The sequence below is a fragment of the Alligator mississippiensis genome, chromosome 4 (genome assembly GCF_030867095.1).
Source record: "Alligator mississippiensis isolate rAllMis1 chromosome 4, rAllMis1, whole genome shotgun sequence".
Lineage (NCBI taxonomy): Eukaryota > Metazoa > Chordata > Crocodylia > Alligatoridae > Alligator > Alligator mississippiensis.
Window position 1 is genome coordinate 103156216 of NC_081827.1, and position 14867 is coordinate 103171082.

The 14867-nt window shown below is 44.3% G+C and overlaps 1 protein-coding gene across 2 annotated transcripts in view; it reads left to right on the plus strand.

Annotated features, from left to right (window-relative positions):
- SYN3 (synapsin III) overlaps positions 1 to 14867 on the plus strand; it is a 377511-nt gene that overhangs the window by 138417 nt on the left and 224227 nt on the right. For both annotated transcript variants that reach the window (XM_059726429.1, XM_019489296.2), the window contains exon 4: positions 9528 to 9619. In XM_059726429.1, the coding sequence (XP_059582412.1) occupies positions 9528 to 9619 (92 nt within the window). The remainder of the gene's footprint in view (positions 1 to 9527; positions 9620 to 14867) is intronic.

Below are 14867 nucleotides of genomic sequence, written 5' to 3' on the forward strand. Positions count from 1 at the left end.
AATAATCTCTAATCAAACACATTTACTAAACATGCATGTACACATCCTGCTCACTCTTCTTTCTGCTCAGAAACTGTGGGCTGCTAAATCATTTGAAAAACCTTACAGTGGTGCAGATAACATTACTGTAGTGCAATTCCATAATTATGAATTGCTGGCTTTCGCTTATGAAAACCTGAAAATTATTTACCACAATTGTTGGAAATGAAGGTATAAAATCAATATTGGATCTCATTTATTTGCATAAAAAAAAACCTCTTCCCAAATAGAGACCAATCAACTCAAAATAAATGGGCTTGATTTTATTGAGAGCAAGTGACATAAGGAGATTATAGCTCTGAAACAGGAGTGGGCAGTTATTTGGGCCTGAGGGCCACATGGGGAGTTTTGATCAGCTGGTATGGGCCAGATCAGCACCCCTCACCCTGCAACAACTCACCAACACTCCCTATGGGACTGTAGGCAGGCTGGGAGCAGTGTTTGGGAGTTGGGAGGAGTAGGTGAGGCTGGGATCATGGGGCTGAGTTGCAGGGCGGTGACATCTCTAGACTGGAGCTCAGGCCACAAGTCCACTCCCTACATGCCCCTGCTCTCCGGGAGTGTGTAGAGAGAGGGGTATTTGTGGAGGCGGGGAGGAAGGGAGCACTACCTGGACCTTAAGTCCCAGGGACCTGCTATATGTGAGGGGAGAGAGGCAGGATGGGACATGTGTGCAGCACAGCTTGCTCAGACGGTGTGGTCCACGCTGCCTGCCTGGTGCTCTGCATGGGGCCAAGCATGGGCCAGGTGATGCTCTGCACCCCCCACCTCAAGTGTTGGCTCCTGCTCCTAATTGTACCCCTACCAGCGTGGCAGGCAGGTGGCTTCAGCCAGGCAGCACTTGTCCCAGCATGTGGGGCTTTGGCTCCAGCACCCAGGAAAGTGGCCAGGAGCTGAAGCCGGAGCCCTACGTTCTGGGGCAGGAGCTGCCTAGCTGAAGCTGCTCGCCCGCCTGGCCAAAATGGCACAGTGCAGCACAGCAGGAGCAGTTTCCAGCAGGCTGTTCCTGGTGCAACTGTAGCTAACTGGGTGCTGGTCTGTGCCCCCTGCCTCTAGCAATGGCCCCTGCTGTGTTGCACTGCACCCTGCTGCTCCCAGCAAGCACACAGGGCTCTAGCTTCAGTTCCCAGTTGCCTTCCAGTGGAAAGTGGCCAGGAGCTAGAGCCAGAGCCCTGTGCACTGGCGCAGGAGCCGCCTGACTGAAGCTGCTTACCCAGAACGGCACGGTATGATGTGGTGCAGTGCAGTGCAGCAAGGACAAGATCTCTGCTGCTAGAGGCAGAGAGTGCAGAGCAGCACCCAGCTGCAGCTGGACCAGGAACAGCGCACCAGAGGTTGTGTACGCTGGCTATGACCGGGCTGTGGGCATCAGCCGGAGCCCAGCACCAGCTGCCCCAGCATGAGCGGGTGGGGCTTGGTCTCATGCAGAGCACTTTGGGAGCAGCTGTGGGCCAAATCCAGTCACCCAGCGGGCTGGATGCAGCCTGCAGGCCGTATTTTGCCCACCCCTGTTCTAAAATGACAACTCCTGGCCCGTTTCAGAAGTAAAAACTGGAAGTCTAAAGGGCCCAAGGCAAAGGCTTGTTTTTGTAATACACTGTGCTTTTTGAGAAGAAAGAACAATGAATTAGCAAGGAGTTCTTAGGAAGAAACACAGCCCTCTCAGGGCAAAAGGGTAGGCAGTATAAGGAAAAACAAATTGATGGAAATCTTGTCTGTTTTCTGAATCCTGCCTAGAAATAACTATACCTAGCATCAGTCTCTCAAAGTGACAGTTATTTCCTATAAAGTATTAGTCAGACTCAAAGAGTAAAAGCATCTGTGGTAAGAAAAGAGCTGAAGAGAGGGGAATAAGCAAACCCTCATGGAATATTTGAATATTATTCCAGTGTGTGTGTGTGTGTGTGTGTGTGTGGGTACATACAGGCACAGATAAACACTTGTATGCACATGCACACACATGCATAAAGTGTATGTATGTTAATGGATTTACATTTACATAGGCAGAGAAAGGCAAGGATTTTTTATGATACTTTTTATTGAACCTTCCTCAGCCACTTGATGCACAAACGTTTGTCTAACATGTCTCCCAACTACACAGTAGGTTCAGTAAAAGATATCACAAAAAGTCCTTGCCTCCTACATTTCCTGAAGTATCACAGCTACAACAACAATCCAGCCCTCTCTTATGTGTGTACACACACACAAAAACGTTAAAGGTGTTGTAGCACCTCCATAGGTAAAGTTGCATTGAAGTTTGTAGATATAGCAGTATTAAAAAGTGGTATTTCTAAATTTAAATGCTGGGGACTACTGAACAAAATGGAAAACTATCCAAAAGCAAGAAAGGCTATTTATGAACTTTCACTGCCAGCTGTTCTGTTGGAGTGATAAGTGGATTGATCCTGAAAGACATCAGAACAGAGTGTTAAACCCAAAGAGAACTGGAAGCATTACGTAATCAAAGCAAAGTGGGAGGAATGAAAGTTGCCTATGATGATGGATGTGACTTGCTTGAAGTGTCGATGATTGATATGTAGTTGTGTGTGTGGATGCATAATTATTTGTATATAATTATATATACCCACATGCATACAGAGGTATTATTATAGTGTCTCTAGGATAGTATCCCTATCTTGAGCAAAGATGCAAATTACTTTCATTATGTATATTTAAAGCAAAAAAACTTGATTGCATAGTGCCATTTGTAGCCTGGGTGTACATGGGTTTGACCTCCTCTCTCCAATTGAGGGAATTATTAGCAGGGCAGTGTGCTGCGGAGGGACACAACAGCCCAGTGGCCACATCCGTCCCCATAGAGTCAGGCCCAGTTAATCAATTACTTAACTATATACAAATTTATTATTACAACAAAAGCATTAAAGGGTAAGGACATAAATTCGATATATGTGTAGAAATTTACAAAACCACAAGCCCTATAACACACACACACACACACACACACACACACACACACACACACACACACACACTTATTATTTAAAAATACAGATAATAGTATAACCCAAAACAAAGGATATTGATCGGGCAACCTTATAACTCTGTTAATATACAAACTATTACTTCAGCTTATTCACATAAACTATAAGGCATAGTCAACAAATATAACCAGTAATCCGTAGACTACCTGGGTGCCCTCCAGGGCAGGGGCCCCACTCCCAAGGTACCACTACAGGAAAGGAGGTGGGGGGGAAAAGAAAAAGAAAGTTAGACCCCAAAGACTCCTAAGCTCCCCCACTGTCACCCAGGAGCAGCCCACATGGTGCCCCTTCACAACCCTGGGGGCGTCCCTCTCCTGTTGAGACCCTCTCTCCAGGGTAACTTACTACTCCACAGTCCAGGAGGGTTGCCTCCTATTCTCCAGGTCGAGCTCTGTTCCCTGCCGGGCTTTCTTGCTGCCCAACTCTGCTGCTGCCATGTAGTGGGCACTTCACCTTGTGCTACAGGTTGGAGGCCTGGACAGCCTTGTGCAGCACCAGGTCTTGGTCTGCTCCCAGACCTTCTGGGCAGCATTGTCTGCACTGAGCTGCTGTCCCGAGCCACCTTGAGCGGCTCCCAGGGTCTCTCACCCTCCGTGCAGTGCCTCCTCCACCAAGCTCCCAGCCTCGTGCTGGGGGCTGTCAACCTGAGCCGCCCAAGGGACTCCGAAGGTCCTACTCCGTGCACCGGCCTGTGCACCGTGTCTCTGGCTGCACACCAGAGGTTGCAGACCCAAGCTGCTTCACGCAGCTCCCAGGGTCTGGACACTGTGCTGTGCACCGAGAGCTTAACCACTGGAGCTGTCCGCCGCTCCCCAATGATGGAAGTCTTCAGGGGCTCTTCCTAGGCTACTGCTTTGCCCTGCTTAGCAGCTCTCCTCAGCTCTTCTAAGCACTGCTCTTCTCTCTTCTCTGTCCCTGATGCATCTTCCTCATGCTGGGCGTGCATCTCGTAAGCTCCAGGGCTTCACCCTGGAGACACAGTTTGTAGTCAGTGCTTGCTACTAGTCCTGTGCGAAGTGGCTAGTATTCACTTCGGATTTGTATTTGGCCAATTTTAGGGACAGTGATTTGATTCGGTGATTTGAATCACTCTCCCGAATTGATTTGGCTGAATCTCCAAATCACCAAGGCCAGGCCCCTCCCATGCCAGTTCCCCCAGCTGGGCAATGGCTGCCCCGCCTGCCCCAGCTCCCAGCACTTTAGGGGAAAAAAAAAGCCCTGACTCAGCGGGTGCTGCTGGGCAGGGGTCAATCCCTGCTGGCCCCCACTGCCCCATGATACATGGGGGGCTCTTCCATGAGCCCCCCGAAGCCCCAAGGCTGTTGCAGGAGCCATGAGTCCCGGGGGTTTTCACATTTTTTTTTTTTTTCCTTAAAGGGCCAGAGCTGGGGTGGGCAGGGCAGCCATGCGGGGGGCTGGGAGAGCGGATGGGGGTTGGCAGGAGCTGGGGGAGCAGGCAGGAGATGGTGCCTGGCAGTGGTCCCCTCCATGGTCCCCTCCCCACTCCTCCAGTCCCCCTTCCCTCACCCCCTACTTACCAGCTCTGAGTCTGGCTCCAGCCCCCTGCTGCAGCCACTGGGGACTGACAGAGTCATTGAAGCTCTCTGAATCTTTTCTGAAGATTTGCAGAACTTTGAATCGATTTGGAACTTTTTATTGGTTCCCTGATTCGATTCGGATTCGGAGATGTGGCCGCTGAATCGAGCCAAATCTCCTTCAAATTGAATCCCCACCTGATGCTTTACACAGCCCTACCTGCTACAGTAGAAGACATACATATTCCCTTCCAGTTTTCAGGGACTGAGCACGCTGCATCCAACATTCTCTTTATCTCCCTTTTAGTTCAAACAGAGAGAGGTGAAGGCAGGGATTTTAAGCCTCATCCAAACCCAGGCTTTGGACACTTTACACTGCCATAGTTAACTGTCTACATTAAACGAGTTGTATTCTGTTATATTCGTAAACATGGGCTTATACACTGGTATAGCTATACAGAAAAAAGAATCGGCTCAGTAGGCCATCTTTGTAATGGCATAACTGCGTCCAGCCCAATGGTTGCTTACACCAAAACAACTAATTTGGTAAGGAAAAATTGCACACCTATTCAAAATAATTCTTCTAATACAAGAATCCTATGTAAATATGAGACCTAAATCTCTCTGTCCCATCTAGCAGTATGGCATGTTGTTACTGGGCTAGCTAATTCACTTACATTTTGTACTTTTAAATATTTGTCATTTTCTTCTTTATTCCATGGCCAAAATAAATGCAACTTAAAAATATTTAATCAAATTATTGTTTGAAACATCGAGAATGCTGAGCCCAATTTTAGGTAGAAGTCAAAGCAAGAATAAGGGATAGAGATGGAAAGCATTCAGAGGAGGCAAAGCTTTCATAAAATGTCCTAGGATGGCTTAGAGAAGTTTGGTGTGTGGGATTTTTAATGTAATTGTGAGTCATCAAAATGTAATTGTGAGTCTTCTAAGTTTTTGGGTCACAAAATTACAGAATGTTCTTGGTCTACAGACCATAATGTTCAAAAAAGGTTTTGAATTATTGTTTCGCATTCGCCATACTTGATACTGCATTGTTCTGCACTTTTTATGTAGTCAATTGCACCAAAATAAAACAAGTTTAAAATGCCACTGAATTAAAATCAGACCCTCCTGTCTTATCTGTAGCTACTTGTTCATCTCTCTCTTTCTGGGCTGACTGCTTTCAAAGATCTTTGCCTGCAAGGTAAACTCGGGCTGGTAATGATCTCAGGCTTGAGATTCTAGCCAAGGAAGTCATCAGGCCTACAAAAACCCACAGAGCTAAAAATATATGGAGCGATGGAAAACAGGAAATAATTCCTGCTGACTATAGGACTCAGGTTTTTTAAATGTTAGCCAGCAGTGGCTTATCCAATAGGACAAAGCAGATATGTGAAAGAGGCAGAAACTCTTAATTTAGTAGATTAAGGCATAAAACTAATGCCATGGGAAAGCAAGCATATTCCATTAGGTATATTTGTGTACTTGAATGTTTTGGTGACAAGCATCTGGTAAATACTTTGTAAAGAAGTTTATACTGTGGTCAGTTTTGATGACATCACACAACCCAATTACATAGTTTTTACTGTGTAGACCAATGGTCATTAACTGTTTTGGACTTGAGACACCCTTCACTGGACTTGAGGCACCACTCCATAACTCTGTGAATTGGGTAGCACCCAATTTCAAAAACGACTTTATATATTATAGTGCCTACCTCTTTGTAGAGGGGCTGGGCAGTGTGGGCAGGGAAAAGTCTGAGCCTCCCTTTATCTATTTATTTTGCATGCTTATCTCCCCACACCTTCTGTCATCCTTCAAAGGATCTAGCAGCACTCCAGGGTATCCAAGCACCCTGGTTGAAAATCATTGGTTTTGAAGGTTCAATGAAGAACAATAACCCATTCTGCCTGAGTAAAGACCATATAACTAGATAAGATCCAATGGGACATGTAACTTGCAACTAAATTCAGTTTGTGAATAATCTATGCTTGCTTGTTTGCTTTCTATAGACCTTGCCCTCATGGGTAGGGACCTACTCAAATTGTGATTTCATGGAAATCATGAAATTGGGTGATCTCCATGAAATCCATGGAGGGAAAAAAAACTTACTAAAAATAAAATGCTGGCTCTCCAGTGGGAGCCAGTTGTACTCCCTGCCATGCAGCCCAGCACAAAGAGGGTTGCCAACACAAAGGAAAGTGGTCAAGGTGGCTGCTGCCCCAACCCCTCATTGCTGATTGGCTGAGAAGTCTGCCTGTTATGCAGCCTTTCCCCCCTCCACCAATCAGCAGCAAGGAGTTGGGTGCATGACAAACAGCCTTCTCCACCAATTAGCGGCAGGGGACAGAGCAGCTGGTCAGAGGTGGGGGGAAAGGGAGCAGTCATAAGCCTGTGTAAATGGTGGCTGGCCATGTGATCTGCCCACAAAATTGGCCAGCCACGGCCTTGAATAAGATCCCTTCTTCTAGGTGCAAAGTTAAACTTTCCTGTATGAAATTGACATAACTGATGAAGTGATGTTTATCTGAGCCTACAGCAATCGTGGAAAGGCAGCCTTGGGAAGTATGGTGTCTCCTGCCTTTATCATTTGGCTGGATCAAAACTAAAGCTATGGACAGAATATCACTTAAAACAGTTCAAATGGCTTTCAAATGCATGCAGAATAAACTGCTCCTCAGTGTGGAGGGAACAGGTACTATTTTGTGCTTTTTCATTTTGGAGCACTTGTATATGGGAGGTCATTTCTCTGGTTATCCTACAAAGTAGTGCTCTTCCCTTCCTCCACAATCTCCCCAGCCACGGTCTCCCTGTACGCTAGCCATTGTGGTTGCAGCATGGGCTGTTGGACCCATTTCTCCTGACTCCCAGCACTGAGAGTGCAAAGAGACACTCCTTCCCCCCACCAGGACTGAGACCCATAACCAGGAGACTGATCTGCCAACCCCAGCAGGGGAATGTGGGGTCTCCAGAGATGCTGTCTCCCTTTCCCAGAGCCAGGATTCCTGCTCTCCAGCCTCTAGTCACCCAGCTTCCAGTAGAGGGACACGGGATGTCCTAGTTTCAGTGTGGGGTTCCTCTGGGAGAGCAGACAGGAGAGCACACAGTAATATCAGCTCCGATGATGTAAACATCTGTGGGATTTCCTTTTAGAGAGTATGGGACGCTATGAGTGTTAAATGTAGCTATCCCTTTCCTTCCTGAATATCACCAATCCCCGGTCATGCGGTAAAAATCATAAAGTATGTAAAAATAACAAATTATATGATATTTTTATTTGCATTTTGATTTCTGAGTCATGAGAGTGCACTAACTTTGTGTTTTCAACCCTCTCTATGATTGTGAGGAATAGAAAAATGTATCTTTAAAAAAATGAAAGTAAATTCTCTAGATAGTTTTTGGTTCCAGCTGGTTGAATGTCAAGAAAATTACTGGACAGTGCAAGAATCCAGCTGGAACTCAGCTAATTAGAGGACAATATTGCCCAATCGCTCTTTCAACTTCCATCAAAGCTACCTTTGAATTTTAGAATGGACTTTTTTTTCTGCCACTAAGTTCCAAGTTAATTTTTCTTCACCCAAATTTCTGGCTTATTGGCTGTAAACACAGTATTTCTTGCAGAAGAAAGCCTTTTGCCCTGGGATCTTGCACATGTACAAGTTTATTATCCTGCTTTAAATACTTGAGAAATATGCAAGATTAAATGTGCCAACACTTTTTCTTGGGACATCACTACATGTGTCTAAGTAAATTGCAGGTCATTCTTGAGACAAGCTGACCGAGCTGTGTGGTCTTGCTGGCCATCTACTGGCAGGAAAGCATCAATGCAGCTTGTGTGTAAGTGGCTGTGCCACTCCTGTTTTGATCCTGGTCAAAACATGAGATAATAAAATGACTGCCTCAAATGAAACATCTGTTTACACCCACTCTTGCAATGAGATGCATTCAAGTGGACCATTGACTTAACATGGAGGCCAGTTATAGATTTTTGCATGGTTGTATAGGTACACCTACCTTATCCATCTTAAAGAATCATGCCTACAGCAATAGGCATGCTAGATAGGCATGCTACTCCTCTCTAGTTTGTTCATTACACCGTGATTAGGGAATACTTTTAGAACTCTGGATATGAGTGAGATGTTCCAACTGGTTATTAGCATTCTACTTCTGTCTAATGTCCTATACATTTTCTGCATCCGATTTGTGTTCCTTCCCTCATTATATTTCACATTGGCCATATGACCTTCAGTTCATTTTTAAAAGATTATCACACATGTGGTATGTTTAGTCATTAGGATAAGAGGTTTAGACCATAACCTGCAACATGCTGCAGACATAATTGTCGTGAAGTACACTGCCTTTTATTTCTTATTGCTTACTTATTCTCTGCTAACCTTTTCGTGAATGTGAGTCACACTTTTAAAAGAGAAATTAAATGTTTTAATAATTAAACAGTAATATTAATAACCTGCTCAGCTCCACTAACCTTTTATTAGATAAACCTTTAATAGCTAAACCTGTAAAGTAGGCTCCAGTGTTTATCACCTTTCTAAACCATGAGGGGATTTTTTTGTTTATTGTGGGAGGCATAAATCTTTAGTGTTTATAGGTGACAAGTGGCTTGAAAATGAATTCAGACATAATACTAAATGTATGCTTCCAAGTGGCTACTTGAATCAAGACTTTCCTTCTATTTTTATTTTTCTGGCCTTCTCATTCTTAATTCCTTTCTTATTTCTTTAGTACTTATTATTTCAGTAAATCCAATCCTGAGTATTCATGCAGCATTAGTGCTGGAGCCATAAACACTTCAGTAGTAATTGGATCTACTACCGCCTCATGGAAAATTTTTGAAAGAAACATTTCGTTTCAAGACAATTCTGCTGCTAGGTCAATATATTTTTGTCTTTTCTGTTGTCAAGTAACATTCTATTCTTTTACTTCACTTCAGGCTGAGTTCTCAGAGCTGAATCTTGCTGCTTACGTTACTGGCGGCTGCATGGTGGACATGCAAGTGATGAGGAATGGCACCAAGGTAGTAAGGTGAGGAGCATTAGCTTTCATTGCAAATCTTTTTTTCTTTGGAAAGATATGAGGGTAAGGACAATGACCCAAGGGACCTAGTCAGCACCCTGGTAGGGAAATGGACAGATTGTTAGTGATTTCCATAAGCTTTCAAGTCAAGTCTTTGGGAAGACTCCAGTTGACATCAGAGGGCTTTAGATCAGGTTTAATGTGTGTATGATTTCCTTATTGTTTTCCATCCACACCCTTCCCCACCTGTCAATGCAGGTATACCATTTTCAGAATTATTCTAACCTCAGGCCTGCTGGTCCTGTGTATAGAAAATTATTTTTCTTTCATTTCACTTTTATCTTCCTTAATGTCTTATGCAATCACTTTGTAAATCATATCTTGAAAGCAAAGGCACCAAATATGTGGGGGCCCAGAGAAGAGGTCTGTCACCTGAAATGCGTAAAACTTTCCACGTGTCCAACATCTTAGTCCCCTCCCACCACCGGCAAAAATAAGTCAGTGCCTATGCTTGAAAACACCCCCCACATGCGCTATGGTTTGATGACATCAGACTGATCACACATCTGTAGGCTGTAAATTGTTCCACATGCTTTATCTACCAACCTGACTTGCTCCAAAAGGCTATCCTTCCTTAAGAAGAGTTTTTCATTCCAACATTGACTTCAAAATGGCCTCAAAGGTGAATTCCCTATCTCATTTCCAGCAGTGCTGCTCTCTGTTCATCTTGGCCATCCAACCATTTCATTATTCAATCAGCATTAGAACAGTATTTACTTGAATTCAAAAAAGGTTATTTTTCCCATTCAAAATAGCAGGGGGACCCCTTGTCTTGGCTTAGAGTACAAGGTGGCACAGACTGGCTGTTGTGGCCCTGGCCCTGGTCCCAGACTGGGCTCAGAGTTGGAGCCACAGCCACAGCCATTGGTCTTCACCCCCACCGCCCCTGCCCTGCCCTTTTCTGCCCTGCCACTTCTGCTCCACACTGCCCTGTCCTCCTTGATGCTTCACATACTGCCTTGTCACCCATGCCACCTGACCCCAACTGCTCTGCACCATCCTGCCCCCCCTCACCGCCCCCCCACTGCCTCTGCTGCATGCTGCCTCTGTCTTCCCATGCAGCCTCCCCCTCCTCACTACTGCTTTTCCTGAGTCATGGCTCCTAGTCCAGGGGCCACAGCTGGGGCTGGAGCTACTGCTATTGCAACCACTGGTGCCTGGCTCAGCCAGAGCCAGAGCTGGACCTGGAGCCATGACTCAAGGTAAGCAATGGCAGGTGGACAGGGGAGCCAGGGAGGGTTAAAAAGGGGGTTGGGGGAGGCACAGACACCGTGGTGGTAGAGGCAGGCATGGGAGGGCAGGCAGCAGTGGGGGAGTGGCAAAGGGCATAGACACTGCAGGTGGGGACAGGTGCCAGGGCACAGACATGGGGAAATAGACAACAGGATGACAAGTGGCAGTGGGCAAGTTGCTTGACTCCTTTACTGCTTGCCCTCTTCCTCTCCTTTCACTCTTGTAGTGGTAGGAGGGATAAGACCCCCAATAATTAGATTCTGTATGTGGAAAATTGTAACAAATTTATAATTTTTTCATTTATAGAATCTAATTATTATGGGGTCATCTTAAATTTGAAGTAAGCTTGGATTCAGGCAAATACAGTACATTTTTCTCTAGTTTGCACAGTTTTTGAATGCAATGTTAGGTGCAGTCTCATTAGTGCCATATACAGAGCCATGATCCCCTCCCTCCACTCCATGATGTGAAACAACTCTGCATATGCAACTCCTGATGATATTTTTCTAAGCCCAGTTCCTATTTTGTTCTTATAATCATGATCACATATATTTTGAGGGTTTAAAACTCATTATGTTATTCCAGACTTATTTTTCTAAGTTGCCTAGTTCTTTTTGTATCATTGTACTGTGCTCACTCGTGCATGTAAAGTAACATCTCCAAAGGTATTATCAACCTGTTCATGGAATTAATATAGTCACTACCATTCTCCTTTAGTGTATTAGTGGAGGCAAGAGAGTTCAATAAGTCTGTGAAAAGGAATACATAAACATGGTGAATGTAACAGTGGGGGACTGGGCTCTATGACTCAGTCTTACATTCCTATGATAGCAAGAATCACACTCACATCCTGCCAGAAGTCCACCACAAACCTGACATGCTACTACCTAGCTTTGTAAGTGATCTTTCAACCCATGTTCAGCCTGTGTGAAACTTCTATTGATTTTTTTTTCATGTAAGATTACACAAGTCTCTGTTAAATACTTTACTGTATAATCCAGTTACATCCAATGTGGTCTCTTGCCTCCCTAATTTTTGTGTCTCAGCAGAAAACTCATTTTAATGCTAAGCGAAACTTAAGTCTTAAGCAACACAGCTCTTTTGTTGTGAGTGTCTGGAAGGGGTAGAGGTTGTGCTTTCTGTCTGTGGTGAGTGAGTGGCTGTGTACTGTTTGTGCCATTTTGCATGATTATTTACCTGAGAGAGACTGTGTGCATCTTTGTGTTTACCATGCATATTTGTAAATGCTGATATTTTTATGATGGGAGGGTGAACTTGTAAGTGCATATTGGTATGGGTACCTGGTATGTATGGCTGAAGGCATGTGATATATCCGCTCTGATATACTATTGCGCACACTCAGCATTTGTTCACCATATGTGCTGATGTGGCCTCCTGCTCAGTTTGCTTGGGAGCACTACACAGTCGTCTTACATTACCACCTTTGGAGCAGTTTAGAAGACGTGAAGAAAGCAATTCTCCCTCACTTTTGAAAGTAACTGAAGTTGCACATTCCTAGTGAACTGTGTGGCAAAGCTCTCCCTTTGCTTAATTCTTGGTCAGAGCAGAATTCCCACAGTATTCAAGTTCTTTTGTGTAGAAATGGAGAACAGGTTTTCTGCCTTACTGTGTTGCAGTGAACTCTTATTCCCCCTCCTCCAAATCCCATATTGTTCCACAGATGTTTTCTAGCCCTCATTCCTATTAAGTCAGGCTAGAGGAAGATGAGCGTGCATTGGTGGCTACCATGTCTTATTTTCCTGGATGACACATACATCTGTCATACTGTACACAGCTAGTTCACATTTGCACTTCATCTCTCTCCCTTTTTTCCCTCCACTGCCCTCTTGCCCTACTCCTGTCTTCTGTCTTTCCATGCAGCTAATCACAGCTAACATCTCATACCAAAAAATTAAAAACAGAAATATTGTGGTGTTAACATGATATTTTTTGGTTAGCACATTGTTCACCCTGCTTGCTATTCTACACTATTCCAGTCTGTTTCTGTCCAGTTTATCTGTTTTGTTTTTTTGCACAGCATCTGATGAAGTAAGCTTGAGTTCATGAAGGCTCATGCTATACATCTCAGATTTAGCTGGTCTATAAGGAGCAAATCTACCCTGCCTTTACCTGGCTCGAGACTAACTTGGCTAACTACTACTCCTGGGTCTTTGGGCCAGTAAGTGTTTACTGTTTGGTGCTGATATGTGCGGAGCCCTGTTCATGGTTGGTCCCCAGACACTACCACATGATGATAATTCATCCTGCTAATAAACATGCAAATATGTATGCATACACATCCTTAAGCATGGACATTGTATACCCATGGGCACATGTGCAGACACATGCAGCTTGCCTTCCACCCGTGTGCAACTTGCCTTCTCCACCCCCATCCTTACAGTACTTCTAAGTCACAAGAATACATACTGTAGGAACCTATAAATTCACCCATGCCACAGAATACACCACCCAGACACACCTCACAGCCCATATACACACAGACCTCTATTGAAGATAATTTGATAATCACTGTGGTTGAGTTATTCTAGTCCCAGCAAAAATAAAATGCTAAGGAAAATGGGAAGGATTGACAGGTCTGTAATATTGTGGGGATAAATGAGAGACTCTTAAGTTAATGCTTATTCTGCAAATACTGTCTTAGGAGAAGAGAGTACCTCAGAAGAAACAAGAGAGTAACTTTTATCTCTAAAACTCCTGTGCCAGGAAGTTTCTAGCTTAGCGAGTTGCTTCCATTCAACTGAGAAATGGAAAAGCTTTCTTGGAGCTACAGGAGACTCTAAAGAGAACTATACATTTGGAAACTGAGAATAAAGATTTGAAGAAACTAGAGTGGCTGAGTGGTAGAATGCCAAAAAACAAAAAAAAAAAAACCCCAATTAACCAAAAACAAAACAAGAGATTAATTTTTTTCCTGGGTAGAGAATTGTTTGGGCCTTTGTGTAGGTGAGACACCTAAGCCATAGTTTATCTGAAATGATGCCAATGAGATGCAGTTCTGGAGATCATATTTTACTGACATGTCTCCTCTATAGCTCACTAAATCTCATTTAATTATCCAATAGGATTTTTACTAGCAAGTCAGAATACTTCTGAGATGGTGAGATGTAGTAAGTAGTGCTGAATTTTTAATGTTCTAAGTGCCCGAAAATCCTGTTAATAAAATATAAGAAAGCAATATGATAGTGCCTAACAAATCCACGCATTCAGTATTCCTGGCTGCAGAAAGCAATGTTCTGCCCATGTTTCTCTCTACAACGGCAGTAACAAAATGCTACAGTGAGGGCTTGTATTATTAATGTAAAACAGCATGAATATTACAATGAATAAACTATCATATTATAAATAACAATACCCATTCTTCATTCATAAATTAACAAATCACACTTTCTACTGTGCTTCCTTCACTTTTAGAATGCTGCTAATTTAATATATTGCTGGTTCACTAAATTCTGTCATTTGCAATAGGTTTCCCAGTTATTCATGTGAATTAAAAGAGTTCTGTCCTATGATTAAATCAGATCCCTCTTTGCTGATCTCTTGAATCTTTTTGACATCTGTGATTTAAGACTTTGTTAGTCCAGTTTATTGGTCTTGCACTAGTAAATAACAGAGTGAGGGCCTTGTTCCACCTTGCACTGTGAGCGACACAAATGCTGATGGGTGTCAGTGCTAGCTCAGGTTTGGAGCAGCCGTATGATCAGACTAGCAGGGGCCTGAAGGACTAAAAGGAAAGAATCCTCCCACCTCCCATTCTGGGCTTCCCCCTGCCCCCAGGGGCTCTCTTACAGCCTGTCCCAGTGGAGCAGGCAGGGGAGGACTAATCTGTCTTGCCTGCCACTGCTGCTACTGTGCTGGTGCTCTTTGGGCTGAGCCTGGCACAGAGCAGCAGTGGCAGGCAGTGGCCATTCAGACAGGTTAATCCTTTCCTGAGTGCTTCACTGGG